We start from the raw sequence: 25,149 nt of genomic DNA, 5'->3' as shown, positions 1-25,149 counted from the left end.
GCCCGCCTGTGTCCAAATTTCGCCATAATTCCATATTTGACAACATAACATCTCTCATGATTGGGAGCGTGCGACCAATATAAATGCAAATGAAGCAATCATCAGCTCTGTTGTTGTCTCGATTTACTTTTGTCCTCCTCAAAAATCTACTCTGATGTCCCTGTTTTGTCTTTCAAAGAGCAGGGGGACAATGGACGTGGTCTATTTTAAAAATGGCCTGATTGAATAATTAATTCCACCTACATCATAGCACATACCTGAGTGTGACCCTCTGTCCTTCTAGCACCCTCATCTCATGGGAGAACCTGGTGATCAGCGGAGGCTCGCAGAGAAACTCCTCCTCGGGGATGGACCAGAAGTACCGTCCTGAGAGGTGTTGGGGCGAGGCGCAGGTCTCCAGGTCGTCGTCCCTGTTCAGCCGCCGCAGCCACAACAGCTCACAGTTACAGTGGAGCGGGTTCCCCCCGAAGGACAACGCAAAGGTGAAGGGCGTGAGGACACCCGATGTGGCCAAGACCTGGCGGTGCAAAGGGAAGGTTGGGTGAAGTTCGGCTGGATTTGGTGTGTGTGTCGGGCTTCTTGTGGTCTCCTGATACCTGGGCTCGCTGGAAAAGTGGGTCCGGCGGCAGCTTTTGGAGTTTATTAGATGTGACGTCGAGGCGGTTAAGCTTCTGCAGCAGGGAGAAGGTCCCCTCTGGGATGAAGTCCAGCATGTTGTGGTCTAAGCTGAGCGTATGGAGGCTGGTCATTTTCTGCAGGAAAGACCGGCAAACGGAAAAGTGCAGGATAAATCATTTAATGCAGCCTCTCCGAGCAGCGTCGTGCTGTCGTACGTCTGCTCCCACTGTGTTTTACCAACATTTCTGAGCTCTACCCTGCTGTGGTTAAATGAAAATGCCTGGAATTGAAATTCCCCTCAGCTTAAAGCTGTGTGTGGTTAATGAACGGTAAAAAGAAGTGAGTTGTTCTCAAGAGCTGTTTAATCAAATGCTCCCAGATAAAAGACTCAGAAAGAGGTGAATGCGTTCTGACCTGGATGGCCTCCCATGGAATGGAGTCCAGGTTGTTGTAGCTGAGGTCCAGCTCCTCCAGCGCCAGCAGGTCGTTGAAGGCTCCCTGGTGGATCATCATCAGCTGGTTGTTGTTCAGAATGAGGTGGTGGAGCTTCGACATGCCGATGAAGGTGTCGTTGCCTATCCTCGTCAGGCGATTGCTGCAGACCAGTCAGAGGCAGAGAGAAGAGTGATCGAGCTGCCCTCTGGTAATAAACCCGGCGTGCAGCGGGTCCGGGGGGTATGAGGTGGTACCTGTTGAGGTGCAGAGCTCTGAGGTTTTCCAGATCGGTGAAGGCGTACGGGGTGATGAAAGAGATGGTGTTTCGGGATAACGTCAGGTCCACCAGCCGAGTCATGTTTGCAAAGTCTTTCCTCTTCACACTGAGGAGAGTGTTTACAAAAGAGATGGACACTCGATCACCCGTGACAGTAGCGGCCCCTAAACAGCAGCAGCCTCGGCGCCCGGCGTATTCATGTCAGCAAACGGGCCTTTTTGATGGATGTTGAACAGAAATGAATTCACACATCGCACTCTGCTTTGTTGGGAGAACAAACAAGTCTTTCCAGCAGCGCCGTCAGCAGAGCCTTGAGCTGCTTCGGCGACTCCGAGTGGGCCTTGAGCAAGGCATCATCTGTGACATCATAATGTTTAGTGGTGGTTACTCAACACGATGGCTCTGGAACAGACTGGGGGATATTTCACAGCCATCTTTGTTTCTCTTTGCTTCACCTTAAGGATGTATTGATTACAGATCTCCAAGCATCCAGGTGAATCAGATGGATCTTGTTGAAGCGTCTGTGTGTATAAGTGCACGAGAGGCCCGTACTAACGAGAGTTTGGTTAGATATTAATGAAAATTCTGACACGTTCCGTTTGAAGAGACTTTTTAACACATGCGCTGTAATAACAGTGCATGTCATCAGCTGTGTGTGAACGAAATGTGCATTTTTTGCTTCAGGCTGATATCCTGTCAGCTCCTCAGTCCTAACTCAACGCCCCCAATGTGTGAATACAGCAGAGCATAAGAGGTATATAACACCAGACAGAGGGAATAAAAGTGCAAATTAGGGCATTATCCTTATTGATTCTTTCCTATTAACATCATATTATCCTGCGCCTGCAGCCTTAATAGATGTAGAAGCAATAAAGCTGAATAAGAGACATGACAAAAGAGCAAGTGGAAACAAACGACTCGTCTCTTCTCCGAGGAAGCTTGATGGTCCCTACAAGTTGTTAAATATTAAGTTTTAATAGCGTCCTTAGTTACATATGAGGCCCAAGCAAGTGAAATTTCATTTTGTTCGCAACAATTCAGCGAGATTCACGCTGCCTCTGAAATCACCCTCATACCCTATAGTGGACCCCGTGTATCCCACAATGGCTGCTTCATTTTAATTAATAATTAAGTTAACATTACAGTGGTGTCAGCACATGGACAGAGGCCTTGTCTGAAACCACACACTCGTGTCCTATTCACTATTTAGGGGGCTCGATCACAAGAAACTCCACTTTCCCACGATTTAAACTGCGTCGGAGCGTTAATAATAAATACGGACCAGATGGACGTCAGCGTGGGCAAGTAAATTTTATTCATTTATTTATTTGATTAATTAAAAAACTCAGTGGTTGCTTCTTAATGCACTATTATCATTTCACTTAATTATTTTTTAATGATGAGCGCCACATTTAGCTTCTTGCCACCACAAAGGGTGGATGATGGGGTATAATGCTTGGTTAGAGAGCGTCGGTAACCCACTACTTTTCCCAGTGCATCATGGGATACATTGAGGCCACTATTCAGGGCAGGGGCGTCCACATCCAGTCCTGGAGGGCTGTAGCGGAGCCGGGTTTTCTGTCCTACCAGGAAAAACAGAAGCATTTTCTGTCCGGTAGGACAAAAAACCCGGCTTGTCTCCAGCCATCAGGGACTGGATGTGGACGCCCCTGCTGAAGGGTGTAGCGGGTGATTGTCCTGCAGCAGCAGCACGGGCGTGACGGTTACCTCGTGACAAAGTTGTCAGCCAGCCGTAGCTCCACTGTGTGCCTGTCAATGTTGGGCGGTACAAAAAGCAGACCCTTCTTGGCACAGAGGGTTGCCAGGTTGGGGGAAAGGATCTGGCACACGCAGCGCTTTGGGCAGATCTGTGCACGCACCGCCATGGCAACCGCCAGCATCACGCACAGCAACAGCCTCTCCATGGTTACCACCCAACCTGGACACAACACCTGTAAAATTGGACAGAGGAAGAAAGACAAAATTACAAGTGATTAAGTGATTAATCCAAAAAAAGGAAGGTTCTTCCAGGTAGCTCCAATCCTCAGCAGGCCTAGAAACCAAAGGCGATGAGCTCAATCACCAACTTTTAAACCGGAGAATTCTTCTAGGACAGCAGAGTTATGCTACGTGTGCATGTGATTAGGCAGGCGCGCACGCGCACGCGCACGTATCCAGCCATCATTAGTAAGCAGCAGTGCTTGTAGATAATTAGAGAAGGTTTAGAGAAAGAGGGTGAGCGGGCAGGGTGATGTGAGAAGAGAGAAACTGCTCATTAATTACAACCTTGATTGGGGTTTTGAAGGACATGGGAGAATCAGGATTAAAGGGATTAAAATGTAAACACATACTCTCTCTCACACACTCACACACACACACATTTATGAGCAGGCAGCACAGGCCGGCTGAGGGTGGCAGAACAGTTAAGGTTTTTTCAAAACTTTAGGAAATCAAAGGAGAAAAGTGTGGAAAAATACCGTCAAAGATACGGGATGAAAATGCGTCACGGGCCAGAAGATGCTGCGAGGATGAAAGTCCAAATGTCAGGTTGCTTCGGTCCACATGGAGCTGTGCAGTTAAATGACCTACGACTTGGGCCAGTGAAACCAGTGCTGTGGACTGGAACTATAGATCCCACCCATGGGGTGGGGGGGGGGGGGCACCAAACGACCCGTTTTTGGAAGCGAAGGCGTCTGTCGTCACCAGTTAAAACCAGAAAGAGACATGAAGGTGCCGCTGGACTGCTGGGCCCGTCACCATCTCATTTCATCACCACTTGAATCAGGTTTGGTGGGAGCCACGCCGCTGCAACCTTTCCCTCTCTGCCATGCTTTGGCCTACTTAAACAGGCTTATGCTAGGTGATTCCTCCCCCTGCCAGGCAGATTCTGCTCTAAAGCACGTCGTCACACTCCGTGATGGCATTTATGCAGCCGCCTGAATGTGATTGCACGGGTAAATTAAGTCTCAAAACCATAAATTAAAAAAAACCTTTTGCTGTGCAAATTAAAGATTTACGGCATCTATGGGGAATTTACCCAAAATAAACAGCACAGACACAATTTAGGCATGTGCACAATGGTCGGCTTTGTTCCTCTTGTTTATTATAATGTGACTTTTAAGTCTCGATGACCTTCAGATGACTCCTATGAAATGAAATGCGTGTGCATTTGCATATGTTTACATTAAGTCCTGCAAAAATCAAAGCCGTCTCTTTCTCTTCCTCTTTATCATCACAAAAGTCAACTCTGCTGCAGTGTCAGAGGCCACAGATTTGGGTCTTCGTGGCTCAACGCGGCGCCGGATGCGTCACTTACACCAGCACGGAGCTGAAGACAGAGAGGGAGAGAATCCTGGTGACCCTCCTGACATGAAAGCAGCCATCAGCTCATTAATTACAAGCAGACGTGACTATAATGAGCGAATGAGTGAGGGAGACAGAGGAAAACCAGGGAAAAACCATCCGAAAGGGAGAGGAAGAAAGAGAGATCAGAGAGCAGGCTAATTAAAATGACTGCTGAGCTGTGAGGGGGGGACAAATTTCATTTAGCAACAGGAGACAGATATTCATGACACGCTTGAACCCAGTATAAAAGGAGGGCCACGTGCGCTCTGACGTGCGCACATCGACGCGGTGAAAGCGCCGCTCTATAAACACAAGACGGTGACTTATGCCGCCAGCGGTGACGTGCCAGACCAGTGAGATCAAAGAGAATGGGGAATAAAGCAGTGGGATTATGAGCAGGACAGAGAAATTAAGATGTTTGGAGCCACGTAGAAAAGTATTTTTAGGTGTGCTTTTAAAAAGCCGATGCATGAACCTTCAGAAAGTCCGGGATGAAACCAGTTCCACGCGGGCTCAAAATGGTGATTAAGTGGATTTTTCAGGGGGGGGGTGGGGGGTCAACGACTTGGCAGATACTCCTGAACCAACCAGGACGCTTGTACATAGCTCTCAGGTCTAACCAGTCTTCTTGTTTACTGCACCAGTGATTAGAGACTTGACTTCCTGTTTACTCTGCCCTAATGTCAGATGTTTAGAGCTTCAACACGTGGCTCCAGTAATGTTCAGGGTGCATCTGACCGATGTCTAATATCAGATTATTCTCACATATTCTACTTAAGCCGTTTAAAGATCAAATCGTTGTATTCTCATGCTATGGCTGGCCTAACTTGTCATAACTGTCTGTAACTGTATGAAAGGCTCTGACGTCCATCCTGCATCTCTTGGTTTGCAGGTGGAATTCAGATGGTTCCAGTTGTGTTCAACGCTGCTGGATAATAAGCAGCGATGCAGCATCAAAGCCACGTGTTGTTCCCTGCCCACTGGAGTATCCTTTATGTTTAAGCTAATGGCTTTAAACACAACACGGGTCAGCGGCTGCCTAAATACATCCCAATTATTGTTTATTCAATTAGTGCACTTACAGTCTGCTGTAGTGAGCCGGGCCAAAAACAGTCGCACACCATGTGATGAAAGAGCCTCCACGCGCTGATGATCACGACGTGGCGATCAACGTCGGCGGCAGGCGCATCGGTGAGCGAACGCCTGATATTAGGAAGCAGATTGCCTCATAACTGGGGTTTCAGGAACTCATCTACTCCAAACTGCTGACATCCCAGCTTCAGCTTGGTTGTTTCTTATATTATTGCAAACTCAACAGGTTCAAACAATGACTCACAGAAATGTAGGCGTGAAGCCCAGAGTTCTGAAAGCCCTTGGAACGTGGCGCCGACCCGGAGGAAGGGGCCGAAAACCTGCTGTCTTTCACGCTTTCACTGTTCTGTCGGATTCACGTCATCATTCGAGCCAGCGAACCAGTACAAATGGTTTCTGTGGTTTAATTGCAATGAATCCCTTATAAACATCGGTGGTTTTCAATCCATACTAATCTCGTCTCATTTCACATGAGCAAACAAACCCGAGGAAGATCTCGAGCTTCCTGTCGGGACCGGATCCACTGCCTGTTGCTTGACGGGAACTCTACTTGGAGTTTGGGAAATTCCTAATCGGATTAATGGTGATGATGGATTAATCAGCATAAACGCGTTATATTTTAACAGCCCTAGTTCAGAGGAGTCGTGATGAGCCCGACTGTGGCCAGATATTGATCAGTCAGGGGGTCGGGAAGGGGGGGGGCAGTGTGTTGTGGCTGCCATGAATCCTGACAGCTGTTTGTGAGGCTCTTTTCTCTCCCCCCGACAAAATCCATCGTCCTTTAAACGACTTGTGAATAAGAGTTGCAGCGATCTGGCAGGATCTGGCTCCAAAGATAACGGAACAACACCTCAGATACTGGCACCGGGAGGGCGTCCTGTTGAGACGTTGGCAGAGGCTCGTCCATATGCTAACAGCTCACTTAACCTGCCTGTTGTGCCCTTCGTGTTTTTAATTTGGGAAAAAATCAATAAAAACCAGCACTTTAAAACCCAAACCCCCCTGCGCCCCCTTCAGCGGATCGCCCGACCTCTACACACCTCGCCAGACGCTCAGCTCTATTCACAGTTTGCTGTTCAGGAGGTGTTTAGCGAACATTCAATTCCGATCCATCCACTTTGCTCATATTGACTCGCGAGTCATTTTCCACACGCGTGTCTTCATTGAAGGCTGAGACGTTCTCCCGTAACCCCCACCCCCCTAAACGCTACCGCTGCTTCCCCTTCATGGCTAAATTGGACTTAATGGATGAAATCAGAGCAATGAAAGGCAGATACAGGCAGCTGAATGACGTACAGGAGCGTAGGAGCTGCCAGCTATATGAGACGGTCAGTGCCAAGGTCAGTCTAATGGCTGTGGAATGGGAGAACCCACACACTCACACACACGCACACACATACATGCACGCCCACGCATGCAGCGACCTAAACACAAGCCCAAATGCATGTTTAATGCACACACAACTGCTCACTAGATGCATATCTCGACATGCCTCGTGTTCCTATTGATTTAGCCTGCGGACTAAAACACACAACTAGCATGAGTGTGTCTGGAAGAAGAGTATCAGTGGAAAGGTGAGACAGGAAGAAGGGAGGAGTGAAATAAGACACCCCGGCGCCGTGTCCATGCTGCTGCTGTGTAATATGTGGTGGGCGCCGCAGTCGGAAACATATGGGGCGAATGCTGGGGGAGCGTTCATCGCAGACGTGCTGCTCACACAACAATCTCTCGGCCACGATGCTGCCTTCACTTACCCCCCGAACATACTCGTTAATGATGCTGCGATAGAGGACGGAGCCTGAATCAGCATCTTCACTCTGAGCTGCTGAGCATCGCTGTGCTGAAAGTCCATATATAACAGCCTATACATCATAAAATATGCAAGCTGTGTCCTATCGATTGATTTGAGCCAAAGGAACGTGTGTATTCCCGGTCAGTTGGCAGGAAGGCTGCGATTCTTGCTAAACACAGCTCCAGGTAGGGAGGAGCCGGGCCTCCGAAGGCCACAAAGGTCCCGAAACACAGATCAGTTGGCCGAATAGATGAAAAGGGGACGTAAAAGCAGCTGTAAATGATCTGTTAATGATGCAGATGTGATTTACACCTGGTCCTTGGCCAGAGATCCGCCTCCTTTGCTTCATCTCAGCACCTTTTCCAAAGTCAACTGCTCTGAGGGGCATTTGATCACATTCCACAACACATACAAAGGTCCTGAACCGTGTATTATACCGTATAAATAGGCCCCCTGCTGCGCGTGAGCTGAATCCCTACGCTGTGACCGATTTCACCGCAGGAACCTGCAGCCCCCAAATGTGAGCTGTCGTTCCAAATCAACTACCCACCAGTGAAGGCGGAGGTAGAAAACAGGAAATTTCAGTGGCAGGAACTCCGATCTGGGATATGTGACCTAAGTCGTGATCCCGCCCTGAAAGAACCGACAGATTCCCACCACTGATGTTGTGTTACTGAACTCTGACTCCTGATAAAGTTGGTGACGGGTCCGAGGGCTACAGACATGAGACAATATACACAGTCTATAGGCACCGTGTCCAAAGTGAAATATGGGGAAGGACGATCACGGGAATGACTTGGAGGACTAACAGAAGTGATCTGAAGAGATTTATGCTCATAATGGGATCTCTGGGGCGAAAAACCTATTAATCATAAATTGGGAGGGGATGAATATTTTATTTAAACAGTCTAAATTGGGTCAGGCCATTTTCTACCAGAGTGAGAGGAGAGTCGTGCTCCACAACGGAGAAGCAGAGAGACTGAAAGAAGGAATCTACCCAGTTTGTTCCCTGACGGTGCGTTTATGTGTCGCTGGAAACATCTGCGCCATTAGCAAAACCTCTACGTATTCAGGCCGGAGGAACCCTACAAGAGCCCGGGACACATCCTGACATGTTGGTGATCACGTAAAAGTTCAAAGCTCAAACAGAATCACCACCATCCAGATGCCAAATCCCCTTCGTTCTTTAGTCTGCTACATCCTCGGGGTCCTAACCCTAACCCCTGACCCCTAACCCTAACCCACGTTTGGTTTTAGCTGTGAGCTCCAGGGTCCTGCAGAGCTCTGAACATGCTGAGGATCATCTGCAGGGTATCAGGAGCGAGGAGGGAAGAGGACCAGCCGTTAATATTCCCATTGAAGAAAAGTACATCCAGCTTATCTGGGAATACAGTAATAAGACAAGGCAGCACAAAGCGTCTTTGTTTGCAGTTTTCATCTTTTTCTGTGTCTGGTGGCGCCGTGTTGAGACTGGAGGACCATTCACGCGCCTCCACCCCACACTGCTGCAGATCAGCGCGAGAAGCTGAGCATCTGACTCCCTTTGACTAAACAACGCTCCAGCCGCGTCGGCGCCTTTGAAATCCTTAATTAATTAGCGATCCGGGTGTGTCGGCGCGCGTTCGTCTTCGTTACGCCGATGGAGCACATTTGACTTGAATGGATGGAAGAAAAGAAGGACGGCAGAGAGGTGGGAGGATGACAGAACAGGCTCCATCATCCTGCTGGAGGCAAGAGGAGGCTTCACGCTTACATAAGAGCGCGCACGCACACACACACACACGCACACACGCACACACACACACACACACGCGCGCACACACACACAGGCCCAGACCTTGTTTTCGTTAATGTGTCGATCTATAAAGGGGATAAACAACGGAGCGCGCTAGCTCGCGCTGGTCCTGCTGGTTTCTGCGTGTGTGGGAACGGGAATCTCAGATGTATCCATATTAACCAAATCCATCTCGCTTCATCTGCTGAAGGATTAAAGATGAGTCTCGCCCGCACCGTCGGAGCGAGCTTTCTCATCGTGGGCTCGTCCCACTGCCCACCTTTCACATGTCAACTATTGATTCGCTTCCAAGCTGCGGCGGAATCAAACATCCGTCTTCCTGGCTGCTTCCTCCGGCTGAACCACCTATTTTGGGCTCGCCGGGGTTCTGCTGGAGCGGAGACGCAGGGCTGGAGGAGTCCCTAAAGATCCCAGGAGCAAGGCTCCAGATGTGGTCCTAAAGTTAGCAGCAGCAGTGCCACCTGACGGCTGTTGTGATCTTCAGACAGGAGGTTTGTAAAGGTTGCTCAAATTTATTTTATTCCTATTTCTGGTTTTCATCCTTCCAGGCGAATCCGGCTTTTGCTCCATTTATATTCGAGCCCCTTGGATTTCTATTGGAATTAGCAGTTTCTGCTGATCCGAGACCTTCCTGGACTCTGAGGCCAGACGATGGACACAAAGCTGTGCAGCACCTCTCTGAGGACAACGTATATGTGAGTGTGTGGGCTCGGCTGAATAATTCACAACGGTCCAAACAGAAGCACATGCACAGATTCTGAAGAGGAGACAAAGTGCACAGCAACAGAACGAGGACGTGGAAAAACGGGACACTTTAGTCATACATGAAAACCTCTGTAGTAAAAATATTACGTCCTCTCCTTTTTTCCTCCGTAGTGACACATCCTTCAAATCAATAATGCACCTTTGCTCAGGTGAGCGGCCGTTTCCAGGATTCTCTCTCCACCACAACACCTAATGGGCGAGCCTAGCACTTTCAACATTCGAATTCAATATTTGATACTTCTTTTTCCGTCACATGTAGCGCCAAGGTGCCCTTGAGCACGCACACATCTACCTGCCCCACTGAAGCAGCCAAAACCCACCGAAGCTGGTTGGACAGTCGGAGGGGGCGTCATCGCCAGCTGAATTACATGAATACTAATGAAAAGCTGCCTGAAAAGAACATGAATTTATGTATAGAACTGTAATGAACGTGTTCAACGCTGTGGAGGGTTGTCTTGCCATTGCCCCGCTGAAACGTGACAGAACTGGTATGAAAACGTCAGATCTGATCTTTAGGAACTGGGAAACAGTTCTTAATGAACTGCGGCGCTGCCATGAGCGTCGCTTCATAACCACGAGCAAAGAGAGCCCAGACTCAGAGACTGGTTGGTAATGATGGACCTTACAGGGCCACGTGGTCCGTTCACAACGTATCTAGGGAAGAGATGCGTGTGAGCATAGATCCAGGCTGCTGTGTTTCACCGCTCTTCATGTTCCCCATGACAGAATCCAGTATGCGTGTGTGTGTTTGACGGTGTTAGCATGTGCCATGCTACAGGTGCCAGAGACTTATCAATAGGCACTGGCTAATCCCCAGAGTATCTAGGCTAAACACAGCTCACCGCTGCATGTGTGTCGTCTTGTTTACTCGTGTGTAGATGTGCACACCAGTTCACCAACACAACCAGGTTAAATACAGCTTGTGCCTTCACGCGAGTGTGAGAACACTCGTGAAAAACGGTAATTACCATTTAATTACCATTTAATACCTGGAGAGCGACGGTACTAAATGTATCTGTCAGAAGTCAGTCACGCTGGTGAAAAGGTGCCGCGCAGGTGATTAACGCCTAATAAATGCTCCTGTTGGAAGGTGTCAAAGATCCTGTGGTGAGTGTGGAGCCAGGTGTGACACAGAGAGGAGACAGAGGTGCACACACACACGGGGGAGTGTGTGTTTCCAGGGCTCAGGTTAGGGAGCAGTTCACCGGGTCAACAGCCTCGGTCAAAAACCCATTTGCTTTACTAACAGTGAGCGTCTGGAGCGACCCGCTGCACCAGCACCAGCACCAGCACCAGCACCAGCACCAGCACCAGCACCAGCACCAGCGTCCTGGTCCCCCCCCCCCCGCCTCAGACCGAGTTACGCTGGGTTTGGACAACTTGCAAAAGCAGCAATTCCTCACTCAGCCGCCTGCAGAAGAACTAGTTTTGCACCCACTTTTAATGCAAAAACATGCAGCATAACATTTCCTTTCCGACCTCGTGCATGGCGGATAACAGTATCGGAAGGGAGATAGTGTCCGGGTTCTCATCAGTCTATCTGGAGCAGCTTGAAGATAACCTGAGTGTGTTTCTGTGCTCCTCTGCACGCGGCTGCAGCTCTGAACGTGCGTTCTGGCTGCAGCACTCAGCATTTCCATTTTGCTCTATAAATCCACGCCACAGGGGAGCGACACCTCCTTCGTCAGCTGCGAGGGTCTCTCCTCATTTTTGCTCCAGCTACATCCAGGAGGCAACATTCCGACCGTTTCTATCCGTCTCTTTCCTCTCTGTGTCTCTCTGAATGAACGCATCCATTCAGGAAGCGCTGCCACACCTCACATGTCACATGTTAATTTTATTTACATTCGATTAAGAGATGAAAACCAAGGGAAGAGATCCCCCCACCCCGAGCTCACACACAACACTTTTTTGCCGCTCTACTCCCATTTTCATTCATATCTCTGACCGCCTGATGGTTTCAGGAACAACAAAGTGAAATATTGACTCGAATTAAGAAAGAAAACTGGACATAAAGCTCTCACCACCCACCGCTCTGCTGCAAACAGACTGTGGGAAAATATTGAATGAATGGGTGGGTCGGCAGATATGCGGCAAACGGGGCGCAGCGCTGAATGCAGGAGACGCTGAAGGAGGCAAGCGCGGTCATGGAAGACATGCTTTGGCACTGCAGAGCGCGACATTGTCATTCAGCAGCCGGCGACAGACTTGGCTTTCACACAGAACACATATTTGAGCCGTTAGCATTAATAAGACGACGCAGGCAGCAATTTTCCAGTTGATGGCCCCAGCTGATCATTTCCATACCTGGGCAGCCACAGCGCACTTCCTGTTTAGATATTCCAAACAGCCCCCAGCACTGACGTCATGGGACAGATGGACGCTGAGTTTAGGGGAGAGGGCAAATCAGCCACGCAGACCAACGCTTCTTCTTCCCAGGCCTCTGTTCCCCCAAGGTTCAACTAAAACGCTCTTTTGTAACGTCAGATAGACTCTAAGAACCCGAAATGTGTCACATTTTCATGGCGACATGAATGATAATTTGGTTGTACACAGCAGAGGTCCAGGCTATGAGGAAGTAGCGTGCATATTAGCGGGGACGTCTTTGGCTGCAGGGGAGGTGAACGCAGTGGTTTTACAGGTCCGCACACCAAAACAGCTTCATTAGAACGCACAGCAGGAGCCGGGACAACACAACACATCATAAATGAAGCTCGGCGGGGCGTCGGTGCTCCGGAACGTTAGCGAATACACCAAGTGTAGCGACATTACACAAGGTTATTAATTAGAGAACGACAGAAAAACCAATATGGGCATTTTCGTCACGAATGTCCTTGTAAGATAATAAAACTGGAGTGAAGGAGCAGTGAAGGAGCTGCAAATCCCAAAAGTACAGTAAAGGAGCGCAGGTCTGCTCGGCGTGTTGAGATGAAACGAGGAACGTGCGCCTGGAAGGAGCAGAGGGACGTACAGACGGAAATAGAAAGAGGCAGAGCGACGGAGGAGATCCAGAGGTGACTGGGGAGGGGAGACAGACTCGCACGCGTTTGCTTGTTTGATACTACAGTGGCAGAGCTCGACGTGGAGCCCTCGCTCCCTGTGGGAAACGTGGATTCTAAATATTGTGCATGAGAGAAATCAGATCCTCTTGAAAACTCCTCCCCTTTTTAGCATCAAAATCACCTTTTTGGATGTTGTGCGATTTGAAATGTCCCAAAACAGCCTTGGCTTCGGCTACCCTCACTTCCTGTTTCGAACACTCCACTTCCTGCCAGCGCCTGCGGCGAAAGGAACAACCCATAATGAGGCCGGTTCGGGTATTCTGCGAGGCGGTGAGGGATAATACCGCTGGGATGAAGGAGTGATGGAGACAGAATCTCTCTTCCTGTCCTTAAACCAAATAAATGAGTTAAAAAAAAATTAAAATGCACTCCTGTAGAAGGAAGCAAGATAAAGAAAAAGCCGGGAGAAGAGGTAAACGCACGCCGTTGTTAGGGGGGAAAAGGGGCTTTACCGTTTTCTTTTAGTTTTAATCCACATTTTATTATCTTTTTACGCGGGCGCGGGCCAAATGACAAGTGCTGACTGATCCATTTTCATCTCTGTTGACATGTTGACATAGATGGAGCCCTGGATTCATGGGCCGTGCGTTCGCACCATCTGGCAGATCAAATGAAAGCGGGGAAACCTGTCAGCTCCCATCAAATCACCAAACAGGTTGCACAAGAGACATTTTGACCTGTCACAACAGGACGTGCACAGCGGGATTCAGCAGCAGCGGCAGCGGCACCGAAGCAGAGCGGGCGGCGTCGGCAGGCCCGCGAGCTGTCACCTGAGTCGTCAGGTAACTGCATCTGGAAGAGGGATGGAACAGTCTCCCGTATCCCAGTTTGGATCAGGGATTGATCAGGAATCTTGTGTTGGGTCAAATGTAGCTCAATGAGGGGGCGGGAAGATGCAGCTCAGGGCTCAGGGTGATGCTGGTTTATGATTGGTTGATGCAGGATGATCCAAGAACAAGAATTTAACTGCTGACCCGCTCCAAACATTCCTTGAATGCATCTGCAGATCCTGGGCCAGTTGTTCTGTGCTGCTCCGCTCCACGATAGCTGTCCCGATGCCTCGGGGTTCGTGTCCTTGGCAGTTCCTCTCATGCGGGACTCTTTGCTTTCTATGCTTTTATCCACCTTCTGCTACCTTCCTGCTCCTCCCTGTTCCCACCAAGTATCGGAGGTGAAACAGGGGGAAAAGGTGGGCCAGGTGACCCAGACCTGACTGGCCCTCAATGGGTCACTGCCGGAAAAATCTCCTTGGGGATTATGGCAATTTTAGAGAGAGACAGAGAGAGAGAGAGAGAGAGAGAAAGAGAGAGAGAGGGGAGAGAGAGGGCGAGAGAGGGCGAGTAAAAAGCCTTTTACGATTATCACACACACTAGCAAGCTACCAGAGGAGCTAATGAGCAGGTTAAGGGCGGGGGGGGGGGGGGGGGGTGTAGATGAAAGAGGAATATGAAGTGATAATAAAATGGAATGTGGGATAAACCAGGGAAAGAATCATTCAGAGAGGTGATGAAGGACGATGACAGGAAGATTAGGACACAAAGGAGAAAATGGTAAAGGGAAAGATGAGAAAACAGAGGTCAAAGGCTGTTGGTGGCGAAGGCTGGGTGAGCGGCGACGCTTGAGAGGAGAGAGAGGCGAGGTGGGTGACCTTCCGGTGCTGAGCAGGGTGACGGAAAGGTCACAACTATCCGTCCATTCTTCTGTCACTCTGCTTCCACCTCACGTCCTCGCTCCAGCCCCCACATCCGTCAAGCCAGGCCCGCGTCAGCGTACTTGAAGTCAGTCATTCATCCCCCTCTGCATGTCCCCTTCCTTTCTGCCTCCCTTCCCTCCATCCATCCATCCCTCCATCCATCCATCCATCCCTCCCTCCTTCCCTCCATCCCTCCCTCCTTCCCTCCCTCCATCCCTCCCTCCTTCCCTCCATCCATCCTCCTTTTCATCAAAGGAAGTGAGGGACAGGGGAAGATGAGTCTTTGATGTGATTTACCCAACAGATGAGGATTGCCCCCTCTCTCTTTTTCTCTCTCTCTCTCTCTCTCACACACACACACACACACACACACACACACACACACACACACACACACACACACACACACACACACACACAGTCATACTGGATAAAGAGCTTGAGTTCATGTGGCTCAGAGAAGCCGGAGAGTTGCAGGTTAAATTCCCCCCGTCGGTGCTCAGAGGGAACTCGGCAGCAGTGAAATGTGACACGTCGTTCATTAAAGGAGATAAAAGAAACTGCTGCCATTTGATCTGCGTCCCCGCATCACTCGTCTCCCCCTGAAGCAGCAGCGAGGAGGGTGGGGGGGAGTCTCTGGGTCGCTCGTCTTCATCACCAGCTCAACAGATGCTACGACCTCTGACCTCAGTTTCTGTCCTTCACTGTTTCACCATGAAAAACAAGTTGACTGAACGAGTAATTGGCTCACGGGGGCTCAGCAGGAACACGATTGGCTGAGCAGCACCTTCTTCAAATGGAACGTTTCAGACTTTATAGAGACAAAATCAGAAGAAAATCCAAGATGGCTGCCTGTGCATCGTCCACTGTCTCTGCCACCTTTGTACCTGAACTACTCACACACGGTGCTTTGGATCTAAAATAAAGATATGAAAACAATTTATCTGAAAAAAGGTTTTTAAGACATTAACAGCTGCGTTGTAAACGTCAGAGGTGAGCACATAGCATGGCAGGATGCTATCTTAAGGTATATTAGGGCTTGACTTTGATATATTATTTTAGAGTGGCAGTCAACTGCTCCCCAATCGCCATGTTAAAAGGTTCCTCTACATTGTGCTGATTCCTGTTTCTTCACTTTGCTTCAGAGTCAACATGGCCACCGGTGCAACCTGCAAAAATGGCCATAATTACAGGGCGATAAGAGGTTGGTGTGAAAGGCCTGGCAAACACTAATGCATGGGTCAGCACACTTGCATCTGTCCAGGCTGTGAGCACAGAATAATGTGCTCTCAGAGTCCACCACCTCCAGCTATGATTATATCCCAGCAAGTACACCCATAATATCCGTGTGTGTGAGAGTTGTTAGGGTCAGAGCCCATTTAACATTAGCCTGGGGGATAGAAATGTATAGTTCATGCACGTTTACACACACACACAACCTTACAGGTTGTCCTGCAGTTAAATTTCAACCCATCTTGCTATTTCGGGGCACAGCGTCAAGGGTAAAAGGTGCCAAGTTTGCAAGTTTTGCCATAATTAAGTTAAAGCTCGGCCGGATCTCTCGCCGCTCTCTTCCTCTGTCCATCCCTGCTGCCTTTTTCAAGCCAAGTTCAACAGTCAGTGACATCCCGGAGGGACATGTTGAGGTTAGCCGCGGAACGTAACGGCTGTAGAGGACAACAAAACAACGACAAAAAAGATTTCATGCTAGGTAAGACAGCGAGGGCGCAGGGGAGAGGGTATCAGCAGCCCCGTCTGTGAGGGAGGAAGTGTGTGCAAAGATGTGTCACATCCACGGTTCTGCTGGAACACGTTAGGAGGAGCGTTATGAGTGAAAGAAAATCATGATTTATTAACAGAATGGGAGATAAATCCACCACTGGCTACACCGCAAGCCTCGCTGAGTCATGTAAAAACAGTCAAAGTGGGTCAGCCTGGGGAACACACACATTAAAGTGATCGCAGGACAAAACAAGCTCCAAGCACTCAAAATCACTTCTAATTCCAAATGAATCTTCTCCTGGGTAGCTAATCTTTTTAACGATATATCAAAAGGTAGTGGAACAGGAGCTAAGACAGGATGCTAGTTGCTTACGTAGCGTTAGCCTGACAAAGCTGTGTCAGATATTTATGGGAAGGAAAAGCACGTTAATATATAATCCCAAAAAAAAGTCTTCTACCTTTAGAGATGTAAAAGTTGTAAGGTTCAGCTGCAGGATTCACATGTTACCACAGCTAGAACCTCATGGAAGAGGATGCTCCAAAATCTTTGGCTTCCACTCTGCAGGATAAAAAGAGAGAGAAAATAAAGTTGTTGGACTCAAACAGCAGATTTCACACACTCGCTCTCGCGGCTGGCGACGACTTGGTTGATGGTGCAGCAAATGTGCATCGACTGTGTCTAAAATTAGCAGGATCATCGATGAGCTGCTTGGCTGGCCATTAGCAACAGCGTACCGCTGAGCCAAAATGAGGCGTGCTCGTTTGTGAGTACGTGTCCCATCGACAGAACCGACCCACACACGGGAAATTGGACTTCTTACGCTGCTGGTGCTGGATAATGATTGGAACATCCTTGGCAATTGATCCCGTGGCTCCCCGTTAGCCTTACTCATCCTTTTTCTCTTCATCTACCCACCATTCCCATGGTTTTACTCAATTCTCCCATTTGGTTTTCCCCCCCTGGCCATGCTTTATTTCCCTAACACCCCCCCCCACCCATGCTTCTTGCTTTTCAGCTTCCCTCCTTCAAAGGTTGGAGGACGCAGCAGAAACAAAGGCGGCTTCTGTACCAGCTGAGCCAGCAGGGCGAGAGAGGGATAGAGGAGGAATCAAAACGAGGCAAGGAGGAGAGCAGGGGGGTGGGGGTGGGTGGGGGTGGGGGGGCAGGAGAGGGTGAGCAGGAAATGAAGAGGGTGCAAGGGGACACGAAGGACTGGAGAACTGGGAGGTGGAGGACACAGGAAAGGGTACAAGGTATCAAGATACCAAGGGGAGGAGTTAACAATATCTCATATCAATAGCGCGTGTGTGTAGTGTCTGTTATAGGCAGAATCACACACACACACACACACACACACACACACACAGTCGGTCAATAATAAAATCTGCCGACAACAGCACAAATCTCTCCACCATCCAACACTGCTCGCCATCGTTCAGAAACGCTTCCATCTTTGATTCTGATTATTTCACACTAAAACCAAGAAGAAGAAAAAAAAACAACCCTAAAACCTCCAACAAAAAGTCGACTCTGCCTATCAAAGAAACATTTCCAGCAAGTGGCTCGATGGGTTTTGAACCTATGAATCCGGCTGAATGATGGATCGCAGATGTGAATTATTAATCCCCATCTTTGGATCCGACCTTGAGCGGTAAAACTGGGCCTCTGTCAGCAAATGTGGCCGCAGCAGCGACTTCCTGTCGAAAAAAGACGCCAATAAATGAAGGATTGATTCGGGAATTCTACATTAGCTGTCCTCTTGTCCAAATACTTGTTTATTGATGAACTCCTTTGAATGCCGACGCACCCTGAACACGACCCCAAATAAACCAACTTTGGAGAGTTCTGCTAATTTGCCAGCACAGCAGAAACAGCTTCCAGGGTGTTGCGTAACTTGGCCGTGGCAGATGTTGCTCTCGCCACATGTTCTGGGATTTCCACCTTCCCGAAGCTGTTAATTACACCCCGGAAAGTCACGGGGGTCCAGTCTGACCCAGTCAATATAGCCGACCTTGCTAAATGGTGCCAGAGCCACATCGGTAGGGCCAAGGTGATTCCCGTGTAAGCGTTTATTCATGATATCTCCTCTTTATGCTGGAGGCCAGGTCATCCTACACCTCCGGTTTTCAGCGTTTCCTTCCCAGACGTGATTATAGCTGCAGCCAACAGCATCGGACACCCCCAGATCTCCGCGTACAACGCCACCGTCATGGAAACGTACAGCTGGAGTGCTACTCTCCTCACGTTCAGCGTCAGCGAGTAGGCAGGAGGCAACAGGGGTAGGAACGTGGGAATGGGAACCTGTTATTCCTGGAACCGATCCCGGTAGTTTCACCGGTTCTGACCAACGTGCAAGGTTTTCTTTTACATGCTTGCTAGTACCTCAAAGAAGCTCACTTCCTGTTAGCTGTATTGGGACTCGGTGCAGGCGGATAGTCTCAAATGACCCGGGGTGGAGGGGACATATGGTGAGGACGTCCCTAACTAGCAGGACACACGACTGCTGCTACAGGCTAATGGATCACACCCTCGGGGTGATGCTACATTATGGTCTGGACGATAACCCAGGCACGTGTACTCTCATGAGGTCGGACCCCCCAGGGCAGCTTCCAGTGCTGCTGCAACACGTGGTCTTTCCATTATTCCATTAGATTTCACAACAGACCTGTTGTGGTTAAGCTTAATCTGCTTCTCGTCAATGCCGCGGCTGCAGGTTGGAGGATTCTACATCTGGAGCAGCAACGACTGGAGAGTTTAGAACAACAGGCGGCAACCACCATCCCCCCCCCCCCCCCCCCCCTGAGGTGTTCACACGTTGCCTCGACTCCTGCGTGTCGTTTTTCCACAGGTAATTCGTCTTCTTCCGTTAAAATCTGCTTTCCTGCCCGTTATTGTTACTCATTTGTTGCGTCTCCCATCGTGTTTAATTCACATTTTATCTAATCGGCGCTTCCGTCTTTGATGCTGCAGAGAAAATAAGCAGCGACCGTGGAGACGAGTGAGTGTAATTAGTGCAGCAGGATGCTGGAGTCAAAGCCACTCAGCAGTAGCACCACAACAGGAGCTGCTCCCACACGGCGGCTCGGCCAGGCAGCGAGGCGAGCGAGGCGTGGCCGACGGCTCACGCGAGGCGTGGGACAGCAGCAGAGGGCGTGGCCTACTGCTGAGCCTTTCAACACACCTGGCAAACGTGTTCTGCCCACATGTGCTTTGATCTGCTGCGTGAAACAAGTGTCCAGCAGCCGCCTTTGATTTTAACGGCACCCTTTTGGCTTCTATACGTCAAAAGTTAGCAGCGGCTCGATAGTTCCCGGCTCTCTCCGAGCTCGTTAGCTTATCGCTACTCTCTACGGGCCCCGCGGCGTCGTCGGCTCCAAGCAAACAGCGCAGTTGCGTCACCAGTTGGTGTATCGACGGGGTCCGAAAATGTCTGCCAGAGTGGGATGGGGGGGGGTCCTTCCAGCTGCGCCATCCTTCATCCCTGCATCTGTCATTCTCCTCCAGCCACAGCGGATCCCCCCCCCCCCCCCCGTCTCTATCAATCTCTGCCCACCCTTCCCCACCAGCACCACTCTCGCCGCGTCTGGCTGCAGAACCTCGGCCGAGATCAAACCATCTTTGTATTGTTAGCATCCAAATTTGAGACCAATGTTTTATTAATTCACTAATGTGGATGTGGCTGCATTTTAAAACAGGCCCTTTCCAAGGGAAGGTCACCAAGGGCATTCTGGCAGAATAATACATATTTTACTGGGGGAAAAAAACAGCATTTTAAAAGAGTTTCTTTCTACTCGCTGATTATTCAGATGCCTGTCATGTCACCCCATTAAATAAAGATTTTCACCTCACTACAGACACATTTCTACCCCTGGTATTGAAACGGGTTTTACTGATTATATTAATTTAATCAGAACGGAAGTTGAAATCAAAACAGTCTAGGCCTCAGACCGAAAGAAAAGGGAACCATCCCTCTTTTTGTAGGAATCATTTTATCATTTAATTGCAGAATAACACGGAGGCAGAAGTTAGCTGGAGCTAATGTGCAGCCTGTGTGGAAGTTGGCTCCAGTGAGAGCGGAAATGCAAAGGAATAACTGAGTTAGGGCGCAGCGTAAGTGCATTTAGGTTGCTCTGCTTTGTTTAATGCGGTTACAGGATCCACGGCTTTTTCACCGAAATCCGACATTTATATTGAAACAATAACGCCACGCGCTTAAGCTAATTCTGACCAAAGGTTATGGATAGAATTCGTCTTTATATTCTCAAACCTCCCAGAGTAAAGTCGTGTTCTTAAAACCTCGTCCTCCTCTAACTGGTCCCACTCGTTCCATACATCCGTCCCCTTTAAGTCACGAACCTCGCTGGGTTTTTACAGTCACGCTAATCTTTACAGGAAATGGTGTTGGTATGTTAAGCACTGATGAACGACAGAGGCACATTACATTTACAATGGCCACATTCGTCTGGGGGAGAGCGTCAGGTTGCCGATCAATACCGCCGACTCAGCAAGTTCTCATCCCGAGAGTGCTGAGGTGTCTGGATTGGGCACCGCGTGGTTTCGGAGGACCTCAGCGCTCTAAAAACGCACTAGCCTCCGCATTAGTTGTTTACAAGCGAGGCGAATGCGGGATTTCGTGCATTTGGTGAGCTTTGAAATCACACTTAACGGAATGTTTCCGTTCAGTTTGAGGTATTTTACCACCAGAATTTGCCCCCACCTTAAACCCTGAAGCGGTCCCCCAGAGGCCGGCGGCTGTTTAGCACCTTCAGCCTATCGCTGGCGTCCGTCGAAGCGGTGAAATCGAGTTTCATTTATTTGAACAAGTGTATTTCGCTGGGGAACTACACAGTTTGGGTACCAGGAAACAGGTGGCCCAGGCATGAGTCTGTCTAATCCACTCAGAATAAGGCTATTATTCGTTCCAGACCGTTAAATTTATTTTAGGGACGCGTCACCAGTCAGCCAGACAGATGGTTTTGGAGTAAATTAGGAAATGCCAAATAAAGAAATGGCTGGTGTGGAGCACAAATCTTCACTGTCTCCGACAGGTAGATGTAGGGTCAACGGAGCCAGCGATATCTGTTTGACAAGACGGGGGAGCATCATCGGGGTTTAGATGTGTTCTTTGACTGCCTGGGTTTTGAAAAGTTTCCTGTTCCTGTGCTTTTTTTCATCCCCTCCTCCAGTTAATGAGGCGCACGTTACCTAATGCACCTTTAATCAGTTCAGAATTACCGATTTTAGGCGCAATTGAACACTGTTGGCACCATAATAAAAGGGAACATATGATCTGATTGGATGCAAGGGTGAACGGTTCTATGAACGAGTCGATTTCTCACTCTTTAATGTTCCCCAGATTTGCTTAAAGGCACCAAGTGCAAATGGAGTGAGATATCTGAAATTGAGAGCAGAGCGTGTGAATTAATTAATCCTCGGAGAGACAAAAAGGAAATATATTAATCACCGAGGCAGAGGTGTCAGAGTGAGAGCGCTGCTCTGTCTCCATGGTCTTCAAATGGGACCTCGGCTGTCCAGGGAAACATTATACTTACACAATAGACAGATGGACGGACGGATAGACGGACAGTTTCTGTGCATTTCACGTGTGGGGAGGTGAGAAAAGCCTCAACATGCTGCTGATAGCACGTAGCTCTATTTTCAGCCTTCTGCAGCTTCTTCGCCACGTCTTGACTCCCAGCAGGCTCGAGCTCTGGGGACCGTCTACCTACTGCCGAGCCCCTGAACAGAATAGATAATACGCCGCCGCTAAGCTGCTTAAATGCTGATTGTGTGCATAAACAACGCTTGATAGCGATCCTCCGATGTTTGTTCGTCTTTTGTGTCACTAACCTGAACACATCATCCTGCTGTGCATCAAACCCATTCATCTCTTGGAAATTAATCTTTAATCCACACGGCGATGCATAATAGCTATACCACCCATGTGGGTATTACATCAGCGCACGGCAGAGGCCTCGCCATCTGGTAACCGTGACATTAGCGACCGTCTCTTTGAATAATAGCCAACATTCTGACGTGCAACACGGCAACGTCCGTCCCTGTTATTCATTCTCTGTGTGCCATCGAGGATCTCACAGTGTGCGTCAATGATCTGAGAGTGAGGAGCATCTGGCAGCATATGTAAGCGATACAGAGAATCGATGTTAGCTTAGCGGTTAAAACGTTAGCCAAATGTGGTGAAAAGGCATTTTCAGGTGTTCCTGGTTTGAGTCCCCTTTGGGCCAGAGGCCTTTCTCCATGTGTTCTTTCCCTTCAGTAGTCCAAAAACCTGAATTTGGTGGACATGCCAATGAGCCAAATAAGTCAAAAATATATATGATTTAAAATAAACCACCTTAAAAAAGGTCCAGTGAACCAACACTTGTGGGGCCTCTTCAATTTTGAGAGACGACCATAAACAGCGCAAATCGCGTCACTTTAGAGTCTTACCAGTCTTTAGACTCTAAAGTGACGCGACTCACGATAGAAAAAGTCATGAAGGGACGAGGGCTGAGCCCTGGGGTGTCCCTCGGTGTACGACATGTTCATACTTTCCCCTCAGGTGATTAACACTGAGTGTGGCTGACAGGAAGTGGACGAACGTGTCAAAGACACGCATTAACATGTTGCCCATTAGCAACTTTATGCTAATGAGCTTGTTGCTGTTGGACACTCTCCAGTCTGAGGCACCTGGGAAAACACGTCAGGGACCAAAACGTGACCCAAGTCGGTCCTGATGAATAGTTAAACACAATAATTAAATAAAAACGCAAAGAACAAACTGGGGACTGTGATTTACAGCCCCGCTTCATTAATTACTTTAATCAATAATGAGTAAGATGTCGGGAAGGGAGACTTTTTTTTGGGGCTATTTGTTAGTAGTCAACTTCTCCCAAAGTTGTGTTTGTGTTTGTGAAGCCGGTGGGGGGAGGATCTCACATTTTGGGAGTCTGTTTGTTTGCCACATCAAACCTTTCAAATGTTGAGAAATCAGAGGAGAAATTTCCCTGCAGTGATCAACAGGGAACGTCGGCTTTGATGTCGGCGGGTCGCTAATCAGGAAACGCGTCCAAGCAAAGGGAAGCCGAGCGGAGGAGCAACGTGCACATTTCAGACCTGGTCCGCACGAAAGACGGGCTGGTTTTAAAACCCGAGAGGGGCTTTTTAGACGTATGAATGAAGTAACCTTTACGACTGTACTACTTTACTACTTCATACCGATGTGATGACATCAGCCATCGCAGGGTTGATGGATGTGGACGGGCAGAACTCTGGGCTCGGGTCTGAAGCACGTTAGAGAGCATGTAAAGCAAATAAAAAACACATTAAAGCTTCTGCTAGATCATTTGTTATTAAGGATGATCATTTATTAATGCTCTGTATCACATCTGGCTCTCATCTGCTGCTAATCAGAGAAATGAATCTTATTATGTTTCAAATTATCGTTATCACACCCAAAAGGAGGGAACCTTCTCACCTCAACACTGTTGCATACGTGCAATAATCTAATTTATGAAAAGACGACCAACGCCCAGTGTCTTAGCAGATACTCTCAGAAGAGTATCCCATAATCTTTTCTTTGATGCCCTCTTGTTTTCCCGTTGGTGCTGTGTTTCCTCCTTTTCATTGCCGTTAGATCACGCGTGATCACGCCAGATTTCTGGCTCGGCGGGCGAGATTCTAAATCGGTGGTAGCAGAGCTGCTCTGCTGTTTCATCTTCCTGTCTGGGCTCTAACAGGTGAAACCTCTGACGATTCAGATAAGGTGGTATTATTATCGCTTCAGGCAGGGCTGTAGGGATGTAATGCCGTTAGCAGTGATCCCAGAATGCCCAAAATAAGCTCCGACCCAAACTCTGAACACTGGAGGAAGAAGAGATCATCTGGGATGACAGCGGCAGAGATGATCCATCTCCAGTCGGTGTTTCCTGGAGTCAAGAGCTCGGACGGGCTGCCCAGGTCCAGCTCCGTGTGGAGTCCACGTTCTGGACCGCCCAAACCACCGCCTGACAGGGCTGCGTCGCCTAACCAAGCTCCAGCAGCCACTCTGAAGTCCTGTCACTGTCAGCACTGGTCAGCAGCCTCCCCACAGCCTACTGGCTCAGCTGGAATGGGAAGCTAACGAGAAGCTAACTGCTGAGGTGGGATCTGACCTCAGCAGGGAGACGGTTTGTGCGCTGAGACGCGGATGAGTTCCCGCTTCTTCCTTCTGGGTAATGGGACGTCTGCCACAACGAGGTCGCCCTCAGGTGAAGCCAAGTGCGCCGTAACCCTGATTTACACCCGGGGTGTCGGTGATTTGTCAGAGCCGAATCTTTGGTGGCGTCAGCATGCGTGTGATATATGAGGCCAATAAGCAAGAAACAAACAACATGCACCCCCATCAACCGTGCACGTACCTGCACGATGCTTTATGGTGCTCAGAATCCAGACCACTGGGCTGGAAACAGCAGAACCAGTAGAACCTTATTGAACCGTCACAATAGCTTCAATATGAAGAGACAGAAGCAATAAACAACAACAAAGGCTCATTATTGCCCCCCCGCCCCGCC

The 25,149-nt window shown here is 49.0% G+C and overlaps 1 protein-coding gene and 1 long non-coding RNA gene across 3 annotated transcripts in view; one reads left to right on the top strand and one right to left on the bottom strand.

Moving 5' to 3' along the window:
• The window catches only part of lrfn5a (leucine rich repeat and fibronectin type III domain containing 5a), a 52,929-nt gene that overhangs the window by 12,792 nt on the left and 14,988 nt on the right, over nucleotides 1–25,149 (bottom strand). The window contains exons 2-7 of one of the 2 annotated variants that reach the window (XM_029832918.1): nucleotides 17,055–17,155; nucleotides 3,059–3,282; nucleotides 1,308–1,436; nucleotides 1,033–1,213; nucleotides 597–752; nucleotides 258–517 (exon numbers count right to left, since the gene is read on the bottom strand). In XM_029832918.1, coding sequence (XP_029688778.1) covers nucleotides 258–517; nucleotides 597–752; nucleotides 1,033–1,213; nucleotides 1,308–1,436; nucleotides 3,059–3,255 — 923 coding nt within the window. In that variant the 5' untranslated portion in view covers nucleotides 3,256–3,282; nucleotides 17,055–17,155. The remainder of the gene's footprint in view (nucleotides 1–257; nucleotides 518–596; nucleotides 753–1,032; nucleotides 1,214–1,307; nucleotides 1,437–3,058; nucleotides 3,283–17,054; nucleotides 17,156–25,149) is intronic. The other variant, XM_029832919.1, reaches the window with a different exon arrangement.
• LOC105418835 (uncharacterized) lies at nucleotides 5,572–6,199 on the top strand. Its single transcript, XR_003887617.1, has 3 exons — nucleotides 5,572–5,660; nucleotides 5,760–5,866; nucleotides 5,994–6,199. It is a non-coding gene; the product is annotated as an uncharacterized lncRNA (long non-coding RNA).

Source organism: Takifugu rubripes, chromosome 2 (genome assembly GCF_901000725.2).
Source record: "Takifugu rubripes chromosome 2, fTakRub1.2, whole genome shotgun sequence".
In the NCBI taxonomy this organism is placed as follows: domain Eukaryota; kingdom Metazoa; phylum Chordata; class Actinopteri; order Tetraodontiformes; family Tetraodontidae; genus Takifugu; species Takifugu rubripes.
The sequence above is the reverse complement of the archived record's forward strand: the minus strand, read 5'-3'. Positions and strand labels throughout refer to the sequence as shown.